The sequence below is a fragment of the Opisthorchis viverrini genome (assembly GCF_000715545.1).
Source record: "Opisthorchis viverrini unplaced genomic scaffold opera_v5_117, whole genome shotgun sequence".
NCBI classification, from domain to species: domain Eukaryota; kingdom Metazoa; phylum Platyhelminthes; class Trematoda; order Opisthorchiida; family Opisthorchiidae; genus Opisthorchis; species Opisthorchis viverrini.
Window position 1 is genome coordinate 440,246 of NW_008751771.1, and position 14,304 is coordinate 454,549.

The following is a 14,304-nucleotide window of genomic DNA, read 5'->3' on the forward strand; positions in this document are numbered from 1 at the left end:
CCGCAAGTGTTCCATGCCTACTCCCGAAACGAGCCCACTTGCCTATGCGATTCATTGACCCTAACCTTCACCACGACATTTATTCCACTTTGTTGAACTTCTCGTTCGAATCCAACCACCTTTGTGTCCTCATCCAACCTAACCCCGGCAATTAACTTTCCTGCAACAGTGCAACCAGTGAGTCTGCTTGTTATCAGATTGTACCATATTTTTGAGACTAAACTTGCCATGTTCTCCCAATTCGACTTATCGCATCTCCACCTTCACTTTATCTCGTTATGACTCCGGCCATTTACCCAACTACCCAAGGTCCCTCGTGGCCAGCAGTGGTTTTCCAGTTATAGTTCATGTCAACCGACTGAGTCTTTGTTCCCTACAAGTTGAGAAACAAACCTGTCATCATTATTTCATCGAAACTTCTCACTGTTCATAATGTTGTACCTGTTTCGCGGAATCCCTACTAGCCGCAAACCCCCCAGTCACGTGCCCCATTCTGACTGTAAACGCATGATCATATCCGAAGGTACGCCCCCCACAATTTGGGAAATGAAGGTTATTATCATGGTGGTGTCGCGTATTTGTACTACGGGCCTTCTGTTGTATGGCTGTGATACTTGAACCGCCGGAGCAGCGGAACGGAAACGCCCTCAGATGTTCAACAAACAATATCTCTGAAACAGTTCCTGCAGCTTGGTATCTGCAAATCCTTAACGGAATAACTGGAAAACGACTTCTTCGTTGTGCACCGTGGACTTTCATTGAAGGACGCTTTCAGCACCAGGGTTTATAGTTACACCATGCGTTGTGCCTGACGAACCATCGTTTACCCAAAAAGTGCTGATTTTGTTCCAAATTCATAATGCAGGAGGCAGATAGGTGGTCAACCCCTAACCTGGCCGAAGGGCGCGGATAAGGTTAAGCAAAGTTAATGTAGTGTCGGTGATAATTGCCTTCCAGGATTAGGACCGCGTGATCCCCACTAAGCCTGGTTAAGGACGCTGAAAGATGCTGTTACTAATCGATGTAATTGTGGTTCTTTTTATCACTTCCTATGCAGAGTGCCAGAATCAGTGTCTGGATTACGAGTTGGATCGGGCCCAATTCTGCATGTTAAACATGGGTTTGGGCCTCAGAACGGCCAGGAATAGCAAATAGCTTCCAAAATTTTGTTTTTGGATGTGGAACAGGATGCGAAAGATCACAATTTATCGGTTTGCAAACGCAAGCACGTTTGCTGATTGGTTCCCCAGAAAGGAGCCCTTGGTTCTTGAGACTGCTTCTACGGTTGAGTATGGAATGTTCACAAGTTACGAGGAGGTCTACGAAGCCGTCGATTCCTCCAGGCCATACTGAATCTGTGTTGGGAAGCAAAAGTAGAGTGGGGTTTGGAGCTAGAGCCTTAAATCAGCAGGCCGACACAGAGTACCCGCCCACTCTCAAGATCTACACTACGGTTCCATCACTGGATGCATGTTTGATAACGCACGCGGTCGATTGATAACAGGGCTAAACACTGTTCCACTTAGACCTCCATATAGCTTTAACTTTGCTGCGTCCAACAATGCACCTGATCACTCAAACTCATATCCGAATCATTGGTGTACAAACGGCATTCCCATTGTCATCCATTCATAACAGTAAGACTCCGGCTAAAGTGTGGACACTGAATAGGATTGTGGAAAAGATTTATTGAGCATTTGATGGTTAGGTCACTATGTTTTACAATGTCTTTTGAGTAATATTGTGGGAGATGTACACGAGTCGTAACTGGTTATACATTTTTCCTGCAGAAATCTTGCTGAGTGAAAACGGCTCCCTGAGATGTGGACTGGGTCAACCACACACCACGTATGTGGGCATCAGCTTGGCAGGTGGACGACCTGTGTGAAAATGAAGGACAATCGTCAGCTATTGATTTGGTCTACCGTGCATATCTGAGGCCTCATAATAAGCACTGCCTTTGTTGGAATTCCTCAAGGCCCCTTTTAGGGACCTTTTGCAGATCTACGTCAACGACCTACAAGACGTTCTTTCGGGTCCATGTGTACTTTCTTCAGACGACTTGAAATCCTAGATTTCAAATAACAGTGAGCTTCGAATTGATGTAGACATTCCAAACAAGTGGCTTTCGGACTGGCACTTTTTTCTGAATGACAAAAGTGCGTCCGTGTGTCATTCGAGGAGACTCAACGAGCGCCACTGTCGTGTATGCTGAGAATGAACAAAAGGACATCACGAGGATAGATGCCTATAAAAGGTTGGGTTATCTGGCTCCCTTCAGATATGTGCTTCTCACTGCACCATGTGCTATCGGCCTAAAAGCATTCACCGCTTTGCGGATAATCCGTGCATCTTCTCCCGTAGTACTTGCAAGGACTCCCAATCAATAAAGGACTCAATGGGGCCTACGTCAGACCGCTTCTTGAATATGTCAACCAAATTCCCTACTCAGGACGCACGAAGGACGTAACCTTCATTGAGCGTGTTCAGCCAGCTGTTACGAAAATGGCTGATGGCTTCAAATCCGTGGATTATGAAACGCATCTCGAGGTAATTGACCTCTTTCCCGCAGGGTATCGTCGCATCCGAGGAGACCTAATTACTACTTGTACCCTGTTTGAAAGGATTGGGCCGACATTTTTTCACCGTTGACCCAGCAAACACATAGTATGATAAGATATGATAGTATGGTAAGAAGTCTTTCAAGAGAGCGCGCTTTCGTTGGGCGAAATTTTTTCTCATATCAGGCAGTAACTGTGTATAATATCCTTCCTCCGAGGGTTATCCACGACATCTCTAGTATCTAGTTCAAAGAACTAGTAGACGGTTTTTGTACGAATCCTGGCGCTGGCAAGCGTACTACGCCACGCTGGGAAGCCAAGAGCCCTTTTTCGCTCGTTCCATTCAGGGGCGTTCAGTATCAGCACAATGGAATTGTATTTTCGAGAGCTACAATTTACCCCTGTTGGACTAAATGAGACAGACAACTGAGCTCAGAGTATCAGTCCAATCTTTTGAGCTCCATCTAGGCATCCTGGGGTATCAGCGATGCTAGGAAAGTATTCCACCAGACTTTTTCCGCTAGAGGTATGATTGCTTCAGTGGACAAATAAATTCGGTGAGTTGCAAAACTATGAGCATAGACTAATGTGAATTTGGTCGGAGCACATACGCAACAAAATGCAAAATTTCGGCCTATTAGTTTTATTCCAATCGCAAAGGTCTTGCGGCTAAGAACTTATGGCCCTCCCTCTGTCGGCAAATATCTCCACATTGCGAACCCATGTTGTTTTACTGCGTCATTTGGACCCAGGCTACACATGACCGGGACGTCCGTAGGTCGCTAGCTGTTTCTGTGGTTCCGCGGTAATCGCGTTCCCTGTGGCGTCGTCACCAAATGTTCTCCTTGCATGGTTTCGATTTGTTTGCTTCCGTCCCGGTTTCCGATTGTCGTAAACCTTTACCTTAAGAGAATCCCGTCCACTCCATGGCGAGCTTGCTGCGTGTTTGGCGACCATGGTACACGCGAGGATGCCTTTAACGGGTTGGTGGCTCTACCAGAAAGTCTCTGTCAGTAAAATTGTTGCTGCAGGGAATATTACTATTACCACGACCTTTTGGTGCCTCGTTTCTGTCCGAAATTCGAAATATGTTTGTGTCGTGTTAGTAGCAACAGCCGTCTACAGGCCATAGAAGCAACAGCCTGTTTAACCACACACGCCTGACGGACCCACATATACGACAACCTCCACACGCTCCCATGCATAGCAGCACTGGGGCCGGCTGGTTCACGTAGGTCATAACACACCGTGGGCGGTATGCTTCTAAGAGGGGCTAGTGTACAGTGCCAACCGCAACACAAAGCCCAACTTATTGAGCGTAGCGTCTGGAGGCGCTACGAAATGTATAATACTTGTGGCCCAAATCTATAATGCATCACTGCCTTACAATCTTCGACACTTGTTCGATTACAGCCCAGCCTTTTAGTTGTGGTGAATGTGTAACCAACTTGCATTTGACGGCTAACACGCTGGAAGTGAAGCACAAGAAAAGCATAGTCAGTGCCGCAGTAACATGTAGGCCAAGACGGTGCATGCATACGGTGCGAATAATGTGTGCGGGGACAAGGGCAAAGTGCCTATACGTATGCTGCGTTAATCACTTCTAGAGTCCAGCTTCTTCTGACTCGGGAGCGCTAGATCTCCGGACCAATCTAAATATAAATTGGAAGATTACGCCACCCTTTTTCCACCTACGCAAGGCCTGGGTGCCTTGGTCGTCCCTATTGAGAATCATAAGCAGTGCGCATCTCACGAAACTCCAGAGAGTCTCGGATTCGTGACCGCCGTGGCCGAACGTTTAAGTGTTCAAACTACTTGCCAGGAGGTCGCGGGTTTGAGACTCTCCGGATTTTCGTGAGATGCGCACTGCTTATGATTCCCAATGGGGAGGAATTTTCAGCATAGACTGGCTTCACTTACAGGACGAACTATCCGGGTTTAGAATGTGTCCGAGAACGAGTTGTCGAGGATAAACAGAGTTTTACTTGTCTAAGAACAGAAGTGGATGCGATGGGATGTACATACAAACAATCGATAAGAGCATATAGGGCATTTGTAATAATAGGCGAAGATCTTGACAGATCCAGTCGTCATCCCAGGATACCCGACAAAGAATCCAAGTTTCACTCGGGAACGCTCACATTAAACGAATGTAACCTCTCACTCGCAGTTGTGTCAAATGTCCCGGTCTATGGTGGCAATGAACTAGTTGATTTCGCTGCATAACCTCACAGAGATGATTTAGTCAGCAATCGCAACTTTGTAGAGAACTGGAGAAGCCATGGTCTCAGGCATGTCGACTTCGCTGGGTCGCTCCATGAGCAGTCTCCTTACCATACTTCCAGAAAGTGGTCAGGGATTTTTGTCACATTCGAAATGATAGCTACCTCAACAGTCGCGAAGCTGCGACACCTGTTTGCAGCTTTTGGTACACCGCAGTAATCGTGATGGGTGGGGCACTCCGATCAAGTTTTGTCATTTTACGGACCCCGTCGAAAGGTTCAAAAAATAATCGCTCTGTTATGATATCCTTTCAAAGCAGAGTTGCCACCCGGAAAGAAATACCCGCCACGAAGAGACTGGATCTTACCGTGGTGTGTCGGTTTGTGTACCTCGGCGACCCATTGAGCTATACTGAGCGGTGTCCGCGCGACACTTACAGAGTCTTTCATACCAGGTCGGTCCATGGATAGAGGTCCGACGAACACAGTCTCCTGCCCCCCCAGGATGGGTGTTGGAACATGTGTGGCGACGAGTTCCGTAAAAATGGTGATGTACTTGCATTTCCAGCCCAACACCGCTGCCTTGTGCTTAGGTTTTGTTTTTGAGCGCTTTGGTTGAAGACACTAATCGTCCTTCTGTTTAGATATGGGCACCCTGGCAGTATTTCAGCCCTCGTACAACCATGACGTTCACAACTAACAATACTCTCATGCCACATCAGCCGTCGCGTGGTGCCATCAGCCGGGTCACCCTACTTGCTGCACACAGCAGGGCGGGTAAGCGAAAACATGCTACTACTGACGCCTCCCTTCGTACACCTTCACGTTTTCCGTCTTTCACCCTTCCCCTTCCAAATTTGAAGACATTCTCCGTAGGTTCCAGCTCTAGGACTGGCCGTTTTGCTCAAATCACACTCTGCTGCAGCTCCTGCCTGCCCGAGTCCGGTCACAACGCTCAACACTTTGAAGTCTGTCTTCGACCCTTGAAAGCATGTCTTCTTAGTCACCTGCGATGTTCGCACATTGAAACACACAGGTCAACAAGTGGCTGTTGCTTGTACGCTGGATTTCCTCTGTATTGCTGTATGTTGTCTGCCAGAAACATGGACGCAGGATTCAAGTACTATGATCGAACTGACTGTTCCCCAGCTCTCTTCCAGGTTCCGGTTGTGCACCTCTGGTGATGCAGAGGCCGCTGCAACTGGATATGCTGGGGTGGATATATTATTGAGCGAACAATCGGAAACGTCTCTGCTTGATTAGATACCCGTTGATAATCACCTCTGTGTGCTTCGTTTGGTAACATCTGTGAGACAATCTAGGGGAAGTGAGGTTCATCGCACTTTGTTTACTGTGTCTGCTTACGCCCCAACTGAATCTGCCAAGGACAGTTTCTACGACGCCTTAGGTGCCCTCCTGCAGCAGGTTGAAAGCTCAGATATCATTATTGTTGCTGATGATTTGAACGCCCAGGTAGGTAGACTAAGCGCTGCTGAGGCCCGATTGGGTGGTCGTCTTGGTTTGGACACGAGACGCACGAGGAACAGAGACCGCTTACTTCAGATGTGTGCCGATCACTGACTGTTCCTTTGGAGCACGAATTTCCGGAACAACGGAAACCACTTGACAATGCGGTGCTCACCAACAAACTAGCGCCGAATCCAAATAGATCAGATCGCCGTCCGCTATCGGTGCTGAGGGGGGGAGATGGTCCAAGTGGTTAGAGCGTGAATTTACTGACCGGAAGGTCCGTGGTTCGAACTCGACCTCTGCCACTCGACTTCCCCTGTCTAGGCTTGGGCAACCTGGCAGTATCTTAGCCCTCGTGCATCCTTCGGGTGGCATGGCTGTTAGACACCGAAAGGGTGCTACACCTGAACGATTTATTATAGCTGAACGGTTGTGAGGGTCGATCACCGCCTGCCGCTCCTGGAACACCGACCATTCACTTATTCGCTGCTGCTTTTCATTGCGCTCTTCATGTGTACGCAAGACGCGCACACTTTGCCTAGCCGTTGAGAAGCTAGTGGACCCAGAAGTCAAACGAAACTATCAAAACCGTCTCCTCGAATGCCTGTCGGATGTTACGGTGTTGGATACAAACGACCACTAGAAAAAGATATCCAAAGTGCTACTCAAACCCGGAATGTCTGTTTGCGTTACAACCCAGCCAACCCCACCCAAGCATTGGATCTCTGGTAGGACCGTGTCTTTGCTGGACAGCGACAGATTCCATCTGGCCACCACAACTCCACCCGGCGCATCATCCTGAGACAGTGTCCCAGCAGACTGAGAAACTTGTTGAACCCGAAGAAATGGAGGATGGAAACGTGTGCAAGCCGTTCCCTTGATTAGTTCTATTGGTCCTCAGGAACCTCTTGTCAGCGAAATAAACAGAGACCAAAATGGCTCCCTGATATGCATCAAAGCAGAGCGTTCCGACCTCAGGGCACAGTGCTTCGAGCAGCAATTCAGCTGACCACTTGCTATCTCTAATCCAGAATCCTAGCCTTCAACAGAAAGGTGGACGTAAATATGGAGCCGCCTTCAGTCTCAGAAGTTTTCGAATGTAGTTCTCTACTCAATCTTCATCGTTCTGCTGGTCTTGATGACCTTCCACCTGCTCTTTTCAAGGATGGTGGTGGATTCCTCAGCCAGTGCCTGTCTAGCCTATTTGGGTCTATCTGGCAGAAGAAGACCGTCCCAGAAAATTGAGGTAATGATAATGATGATGATGATCTGGATGATGATAAAAGATACTGTCAGGTTGCCCAAGCGTAGACAATGGCAGCCGATGTAAGGAGGTTGGTTTCGAATTACGGGCCTTCCGGTCAGTAAATACACGTCTTAACCACTGAGTCGTATGACATCATCTCACCAAAGGACAAACTGAACGGATCGTGAATATATCTTAATCTACTCTAACGGGAGAGAATGACAGCAGAGCTCCTAGTGAGCTCTCACTGGACTTTCGTGCTACAACTAACTAATTGTTCGGATGACCGCTGCCTCACAGAGGCCCTTATAAGCAAACAGCTGAGGTACAAGACCTTATGTCCACTAACCGAAAGTTGCTCCCGATTATCGCAGTGGGGGGGGACTAGCTGGCTCAAGTGGTTAGAGCTCGAGTTTACAAATAGGAAGGCCCGTGGTTCGAATCCGACCTCTGCTTCTCCACTTCACTTATTTATGCTTGGGCAACCTGACAGTATCCCAGCCCTCGTGCTTTCTTTTGGTGGCATGGCTTTTAGGCACCGAAAGGGTGCTACAGCTGAACCTCCCCCACTATAGCCATTGAAGCTACGTTTCAGCCCCGAAGCCCCACCAAAGGTTATGAACCTGGTTGACACGAGCGAATATCTGGAACTATCACTAAATAACTGGTCATTTCATCCACAACGTTTAAATGATCTTGGTTGTAAAGAGACCAGATGGCAATCTAGTGGAGCTTACGCTGTGCTCTTCCTAAATCACCTTAAAACAATCTACTGACCTCAACATATCCGTAGAAAGTCGATTTGCAGACACCTTCGGAGACTCGTATTCCCGTAAATAAGCTCAGAAAGCCAAAGGAATGTAGAAGCAGATACGTTTTATCTGTAGCCCCCTTTCGATGCCTAACTGCCACGCCACCCGAAGGTTGCACGGGGGCTGGGATATTGCCAAGTTGCCTAAGCCTAGACAGGAGGAGTTGTAAGGAAGAGGTGGGGCTCGAACCACAAACCTTCTGGTCAGTAACTTCGCGCTCTAACCACTTGGACCATCTCACCCCGAATTCCTTCCGGAAGCCAGTTCCTTCTTGAGCATTCAAGAATACAAACACAACCAGTGAGCGATGTTTGAGATGTTTACAACCAACTCGTCAAATAAATGCTCAGTTAAGAATAACATCTCTTTTGTAAACCTGAAATTTTTGCTTTTGGTTCGCCGACAAATTGGATGAGTTCTTGGCTGACGTGACCTCTAGTCCCAATAAGATACCGGAACACAGGTGATGTAATCATTCAGCAGAATTCTGCTAGTTCATGAGGTGTAAACTCTAATCCACCACTGAAGTTGCGTTTCGGCGGTTTTCCCGTCGTAAGGGAGCAATATGGCATCCCTGTTCGAAGTTAAAGTGAGTGTGCAACACAACAGGATCTTTCGTAATAAAAAACCGAATGTTTTCAAATATAACAGTCCTCGTCTCAGAAATCTGCGCACTTTGATCAAGTTACGGTTAGTTTCTCCAGAAGTTACCCAATTAATTACAGTTGCATATTTCGTTTGACTGACTGGAGCAGGAAACATCAAGCCAGTGGGGCACCCACAGCACAAGGTTAATGTGACCTATAAGGTATTGTCTATGCCTTTCTGGGACATGTGTCTCATGTAAGTGAATAAATGGTAAAAACTGTGTACAACTTTCGTTTTTTCCCCACCAGTGTCGCTGCAATGCATAAGTGTCACTATAATGGGTAATTCAACAACACTATGCGTGCTGCAATTATATGCCCTGTCTGGAGAGTTTACAAAGTACAATTTGCTGTAAAAGCACTTGTTGTCGTGCGTCGTCCATTTGCACGTGCGCACTTGCGCCGGGTAAGTGCATATAACTCGGCGAATGATCCATTTCTTTATCAATACGATGTATAAGCATAACTCACTTTGTCAAATGAGTCTCAGAGCCTTCGGGTCCTGCGATCCTGCAAGGGACCCCATTGATTTAAGGATATGGTATCCTTCCTAAACGTTATTTCAAGTTTATCCGCCTAACACATACTCCAGTAGAAGACTTGTACTTTGAAACATTGTCACGGTGGTTGACCAGAAAAAAGGGTTACATGAAAACAAACTGACCAACCAACTAACTTACAGCAACAAATGCGGCTGTTACCTTGCAGCTTCACGCTGTCCTACGTTTTTTTTACATTTTTGCAGCCCGTTTGTCTTCAATGTCCGATTGTTCTTGTCAAAGGGAAGATCAAATTGAGTCTCCATGGGCAAATTCAGATTGCAATGTAGTGGTGACCGGGGCGAGTCGAGGGTTCGGGCGTGCACTTTGTCTGAAGTTAACGGAAGCCCTGTCGAAGGAGCCTGGTGCTGCGCGCTCAATAAATATGCTGCTCATGGCCCGTGATCTGGAAGCTTTGAATCGAACAAAGGAGCAGGTGAGCCTGCATATTATGTCGGTTGGGTTCTGCTCTTTTGCACTCGACGATTCTTCAGCCACTTCATTTGACTGACACTTAATCGCTCAGCTGACTAACTTACAGTCAGCAGGTATGACATCACGTATCATACTCGGGGATTCTGAACTTACATAGCGTCCTATTGCATTTTTTCCTGCGTGCTGTCTCAGTGAAATTTCGTTGGCGGGTCCGTTACCCAGCATCAATATGAAAACCGCGGTGATTCGGGCCCCCGACGGATGTTGCACATTGAAAGCAAAAGTCCAGAACACTGAACCATGCGTTCAATAGTGATAGATTGCAGGTTGGGCAACTTCTCATTGGTACGGGTCTCGGCATGAATTAAGAGGAGTGGATCCTATAGGAATGTAACTAGATGTCAGATAGCTGTGAGTAGCTTGACCTAACAACGTCTGGTCGCCGGTAGGAGAAGGGTTAGTGAAGAATGATACCTCCCGGTTGCCGTAACCTGCGAAACGTCTTTTGGGTTATCACGCGTGGATTCTTTGGTCCAAAGTTTCACCCTGAAGGTAGTAAGAGACTGCACGATCTTTTCCCAGGATCTTTCCTGTAGCCTCACATCAAAATCTCTTTTCACAGAGCCGAGTTTTTAAGGCTTCTCTTGTAGTCCTTATTTGGATTCATTGACTCAGTTTTCCAGCTTGTTTGGTTACGGATCGTGACCTAACCCAAGATTGCAAACAGTGGAGCACAGATGTCTCACTCTTAATGCTACTACTTGCTTTCGATGCAGACAGTTGGGGTCCTTATCGAACATCACTTTGTGTACGGAAGATTTTGAAGAGCTCCCCATATAGTCTCACAAGCCCGGAGGCCTGACGACATATTACCTTGATAGACATTCTGACAGGCATGTTCAAGCGCACAGATCGATCAACTGAATCAAACGTGTTATTGAAATCCATCTGTTTGTCGCCCTCAACCCTTCAATCACACAAGGCTGCGCGAATTGAACTTACCGCCTTGTATTATCAGGGTACAAACGCTTGCTGCTATTTCTATACCCGTTTCCCTTTGATCTTCCCCTCGTAGTTGAATCTTGATGAATGATTGTTTGGTAGTACAACTTGCTGTGACATAGCAACGTTCAGGCCCGACCATTACCTCAAGGTGGTATCTCAGCGCACTAATTCTATCGATGCCAGAGTCACCATAGGGAAGGACGATGTCTAACTTCTCTCCGGAGAACTGATCCCGATCGCGGCAAATGTTACACAAATGTTTGGTATGGTAGTAACTTCATTTCTCTATCATGTAATTAGTCCTCGTCGACTGACTTTGTAAGGTTCCTCCATCTGTATGATCCACACGTTTTGCATCTCTGTTCCGAACAAGGTTTTGACTATTGCACGGAAGCCAGCTCTAGTTCCCAACTAACTAACAATCACATAACATTACTCATCACTTCGTTTCCGTTTCTGCTTGTGTCTAAATTAATGTGCTCCGTGCTCAGTACACTTAGTGACCCCTCCTTAGATGGAGTTGTCCGCAACCTCGAAAATCGATTTTACCCAAAAACAAACAATCGTTTGAATGAAGCATCTTCGTCAGGGCATTTGGCAAAGGAAGTCCTCTTCAACTCTCTGTGCCCCCAGAGAGAGTTGCTCATATAAGGATGTCCAAATCTGCCACGAACCCTGGTAGCTAAATGTTCGACTTACTGACGTTCGAGACCTCGTTTGGCTTATTCACATTAATATCACCCCTCATCCCATCCTAGCACGATTATTCTGATGATTCGTTATCAAACACGCGGAATTATAAACTCGAATTTCACCGGTAGTGCATATACTTGGTCGCGCCGGAATTTGAACACCGGGTACCCGTCATTCTAGGTTAACCTGTTGCGATTAACTCACGATGACATACTGGGTTCACGTGAGTTATACCGTTTTAACAACGAATTCAATCCAGTGCATTGATAAGTAGCTGTTGAGTGCTACTTGTACCCAAGGGCTTGATAACCATACTAGTATTCTGAGGGTTAAAGGATGGGTTTGTACGGTATGATGCGACAATTCTGCGGTTCCCCGAAACATTTTTGATGGCTGTCCAACTTAGTTAATCAGCTTTTTAACTCTCTTGTAAGGTATTGTCAGCTGGAATTTCGCCTTTGTCAAAACACTACTCGGGATTGTCATCTTTCCTTTGAGATATGTGACGTTTCTTCATTTTATTGTCATCAGATGTCTCGATTTTCCTCCCAATCACAGAAGAGAACATCCTGCCAAAATCAGTTCTCTCAGTAGACGTGACTCCATTATTTGTGTTCGCATGTTCTAATGTGAAACTTTCTGTTTAATTTACAAGGTATCCATGGTTTTTTTCTCCTTCTTTCTTCCCACCATTAGGTGGTCATGTCGAAAGCACCCAAATCACCGACCACGATTAATGTGCTGATTTCCAGGCCTGGTTTAGACATGGTCAACATTTCGGAACAAGCAGCACGTGCCGCACTGCAGCCATTATTTGATTTGAATCCCGTCGACCAGTTGGAAAAAGTGGCTCAGTGGAATTTGTTGGTCCACAACGCCGCGACAATAGGTAGTACCGTTATTCGCGCAGATGAGCGTACCTCGGTTGCAAGCCTGGAAGACTACTATCGCGCAAACCTTTTGGCCCCTATGATCATCACAAGTTTGTTTCTAAACTACTTCGCCCCGTTTGGTTCGGTTCATCCTCCAGTGATTGTTCTCAACGTGAGCAGCCTGTTTGCTATGCAACCCTGTTCTCTGATGAGTGACTACTGTGTTGGAAAGGCTGCGCGGCATATGTATCTAAAGTCCTTAAGTACCGATCGGCCAACGGTAGCTGTATTCAACTATTGCCCAGGGCCGCTGGACACGGATATGTTCAACGAAATGCTGGTGGGTCATGCCGATCCTGAGCGTCGGGCTTGGGCTGAAAATTTGAAAAAGAGCGGCGGTTTGCTCATGCCGGAAGAGTCAGCGCGGGTCTGCATGTCTTGGCTCCGACGATGCCACTACAATTTCAGTCGTGATGGTGACGGTGTGAAACTTCGACCCGAGTCCATAGTTTGTCCAATACACCAGAAGCAGTACATGGATGTCTGGACGGGCACCAATTTGGATTACTACGATGCTCTGGCGATAGAGCAGGCTTTGATCAAACAGCCGGCTTAACTGCAACTCAGCGAAAGCATTAATTTCGTCTTTTAATTCACTGTCACGCTCTTCGCGTGTATGATTATTTATACGACTATCATTGTTCTTTAACGTACATTGGGCTTGATGTACTTCGCTTCTGCAATCTGTTTAATATCTGTCTGTGATTTTTTCCTCAACTGATTCCACTTCTAGCTGCGTTCATTTTGTGTACATTCGATCGGTACGGTCTTTATTCTCATGAATGAGTCAAATCGTGGGGTCACCTGGCTAAACTGATTTGTGAGCCAGCCTCGAAGTAAGACTAGGCATCACCCGTATCAATTTCGTATACAATCAATCTCGGGTGATCATCATTTTTCTCACGGCAACGTTCTCCGTAAGGAGATGGACTGGATACCTATAACGATTACTTGCAGGAATACCATGGATCAAACGTCCACCATTTCCAAGTTACTTAAAATCGTTAATTATGTTTGGGAGAACTTGGTCTGTTCTTCAGTTGTCATTGAAACAGCGGACAGAAATCCCTGTAAAGGGATGACGTCACAGAGTGCATTTGACCCCTCCTGGCTTCACTTTGGATAAATCTACGCTGAGTGGTAGCTGACAGGCTGTGGCCCTTTGGGAAAGAAATTATCGTCGTACTTATCTCATGGGAACAGTAATAAACTAATCGAGTCTCTTTGAAACGTTCTCAGTATTCAGTACGCCCGTCAGGAGCCTGCATCTCAAAGACTAGCCGCATGTTGTTGTGTGCACCACAGACTAACTCAATATTCTTGCCGTAAGCCTAAAGCGCCCGTTCTAATCCGGATGAACTAACAACTTTAGGTTCGTGCTGATGTGATGTCATCTTTACATTTTCGACCCGCGTGTTGCCGCTCAGTGACGTCCAAGACCCCGGTGAACTGACTCCGTGATATTCAGGTCTGGATGGTTCCTCGTTTTCACCCGGTAAGATGTTTGCCGTCAGAGGAAATTTTGTCCAAAATTCCCTTATTTGTGAAAGATGACCAGGTTTCGTGTTATTTTTAGGAGCGTTCGCGACAAGATGATAACTCGATGGATTTTTTGGATGCATCTTATACTGTTTTTTAGTCAAGTAAAAAACTTGTAAATTCTGGATTCGCTTTCCCATGAGGCGAGATGGCTGTAGTTAGATCGCGGATTTTCGGACTGGAAGGTCCGTGGTTCGAGCCCG

The 14,304-nt window shown here is 46.6% G+C and overlaps 1 protein-coding gene across 1 annotated transcript in view; it reads left to right on the forward strand.

Annotated features, from left to right (window-relative positions):
• The window catches only part of T265_05841 (hypothetical protein), a gene marked incomplete at both ends in the record, with an annotated part of 21,021 nt that extends 7,687 nt beyond the window's left edge, over window positions 1–13,334 (forward strand). The window contains 3 exons of the mRNA XM_009170962.1: window positions 6,192–6,256; window positions 9,667–9,933; window positions 12,327–13,334. Coding sequence (XP_009169226.1) covers window positions 6,192–6,256; window positions 9,667–9,933; window positions 12,327–13,118 — 1,124 coding nt within the window. The remainder of the gene's footprint in view (window positions 1–6,191; window positions 6,257–9,666; window positions 9,934–12,326) is intronic.
• Between the last annotated feature and the right edge of the window lie 970 nt (window positions 13,335–14,304).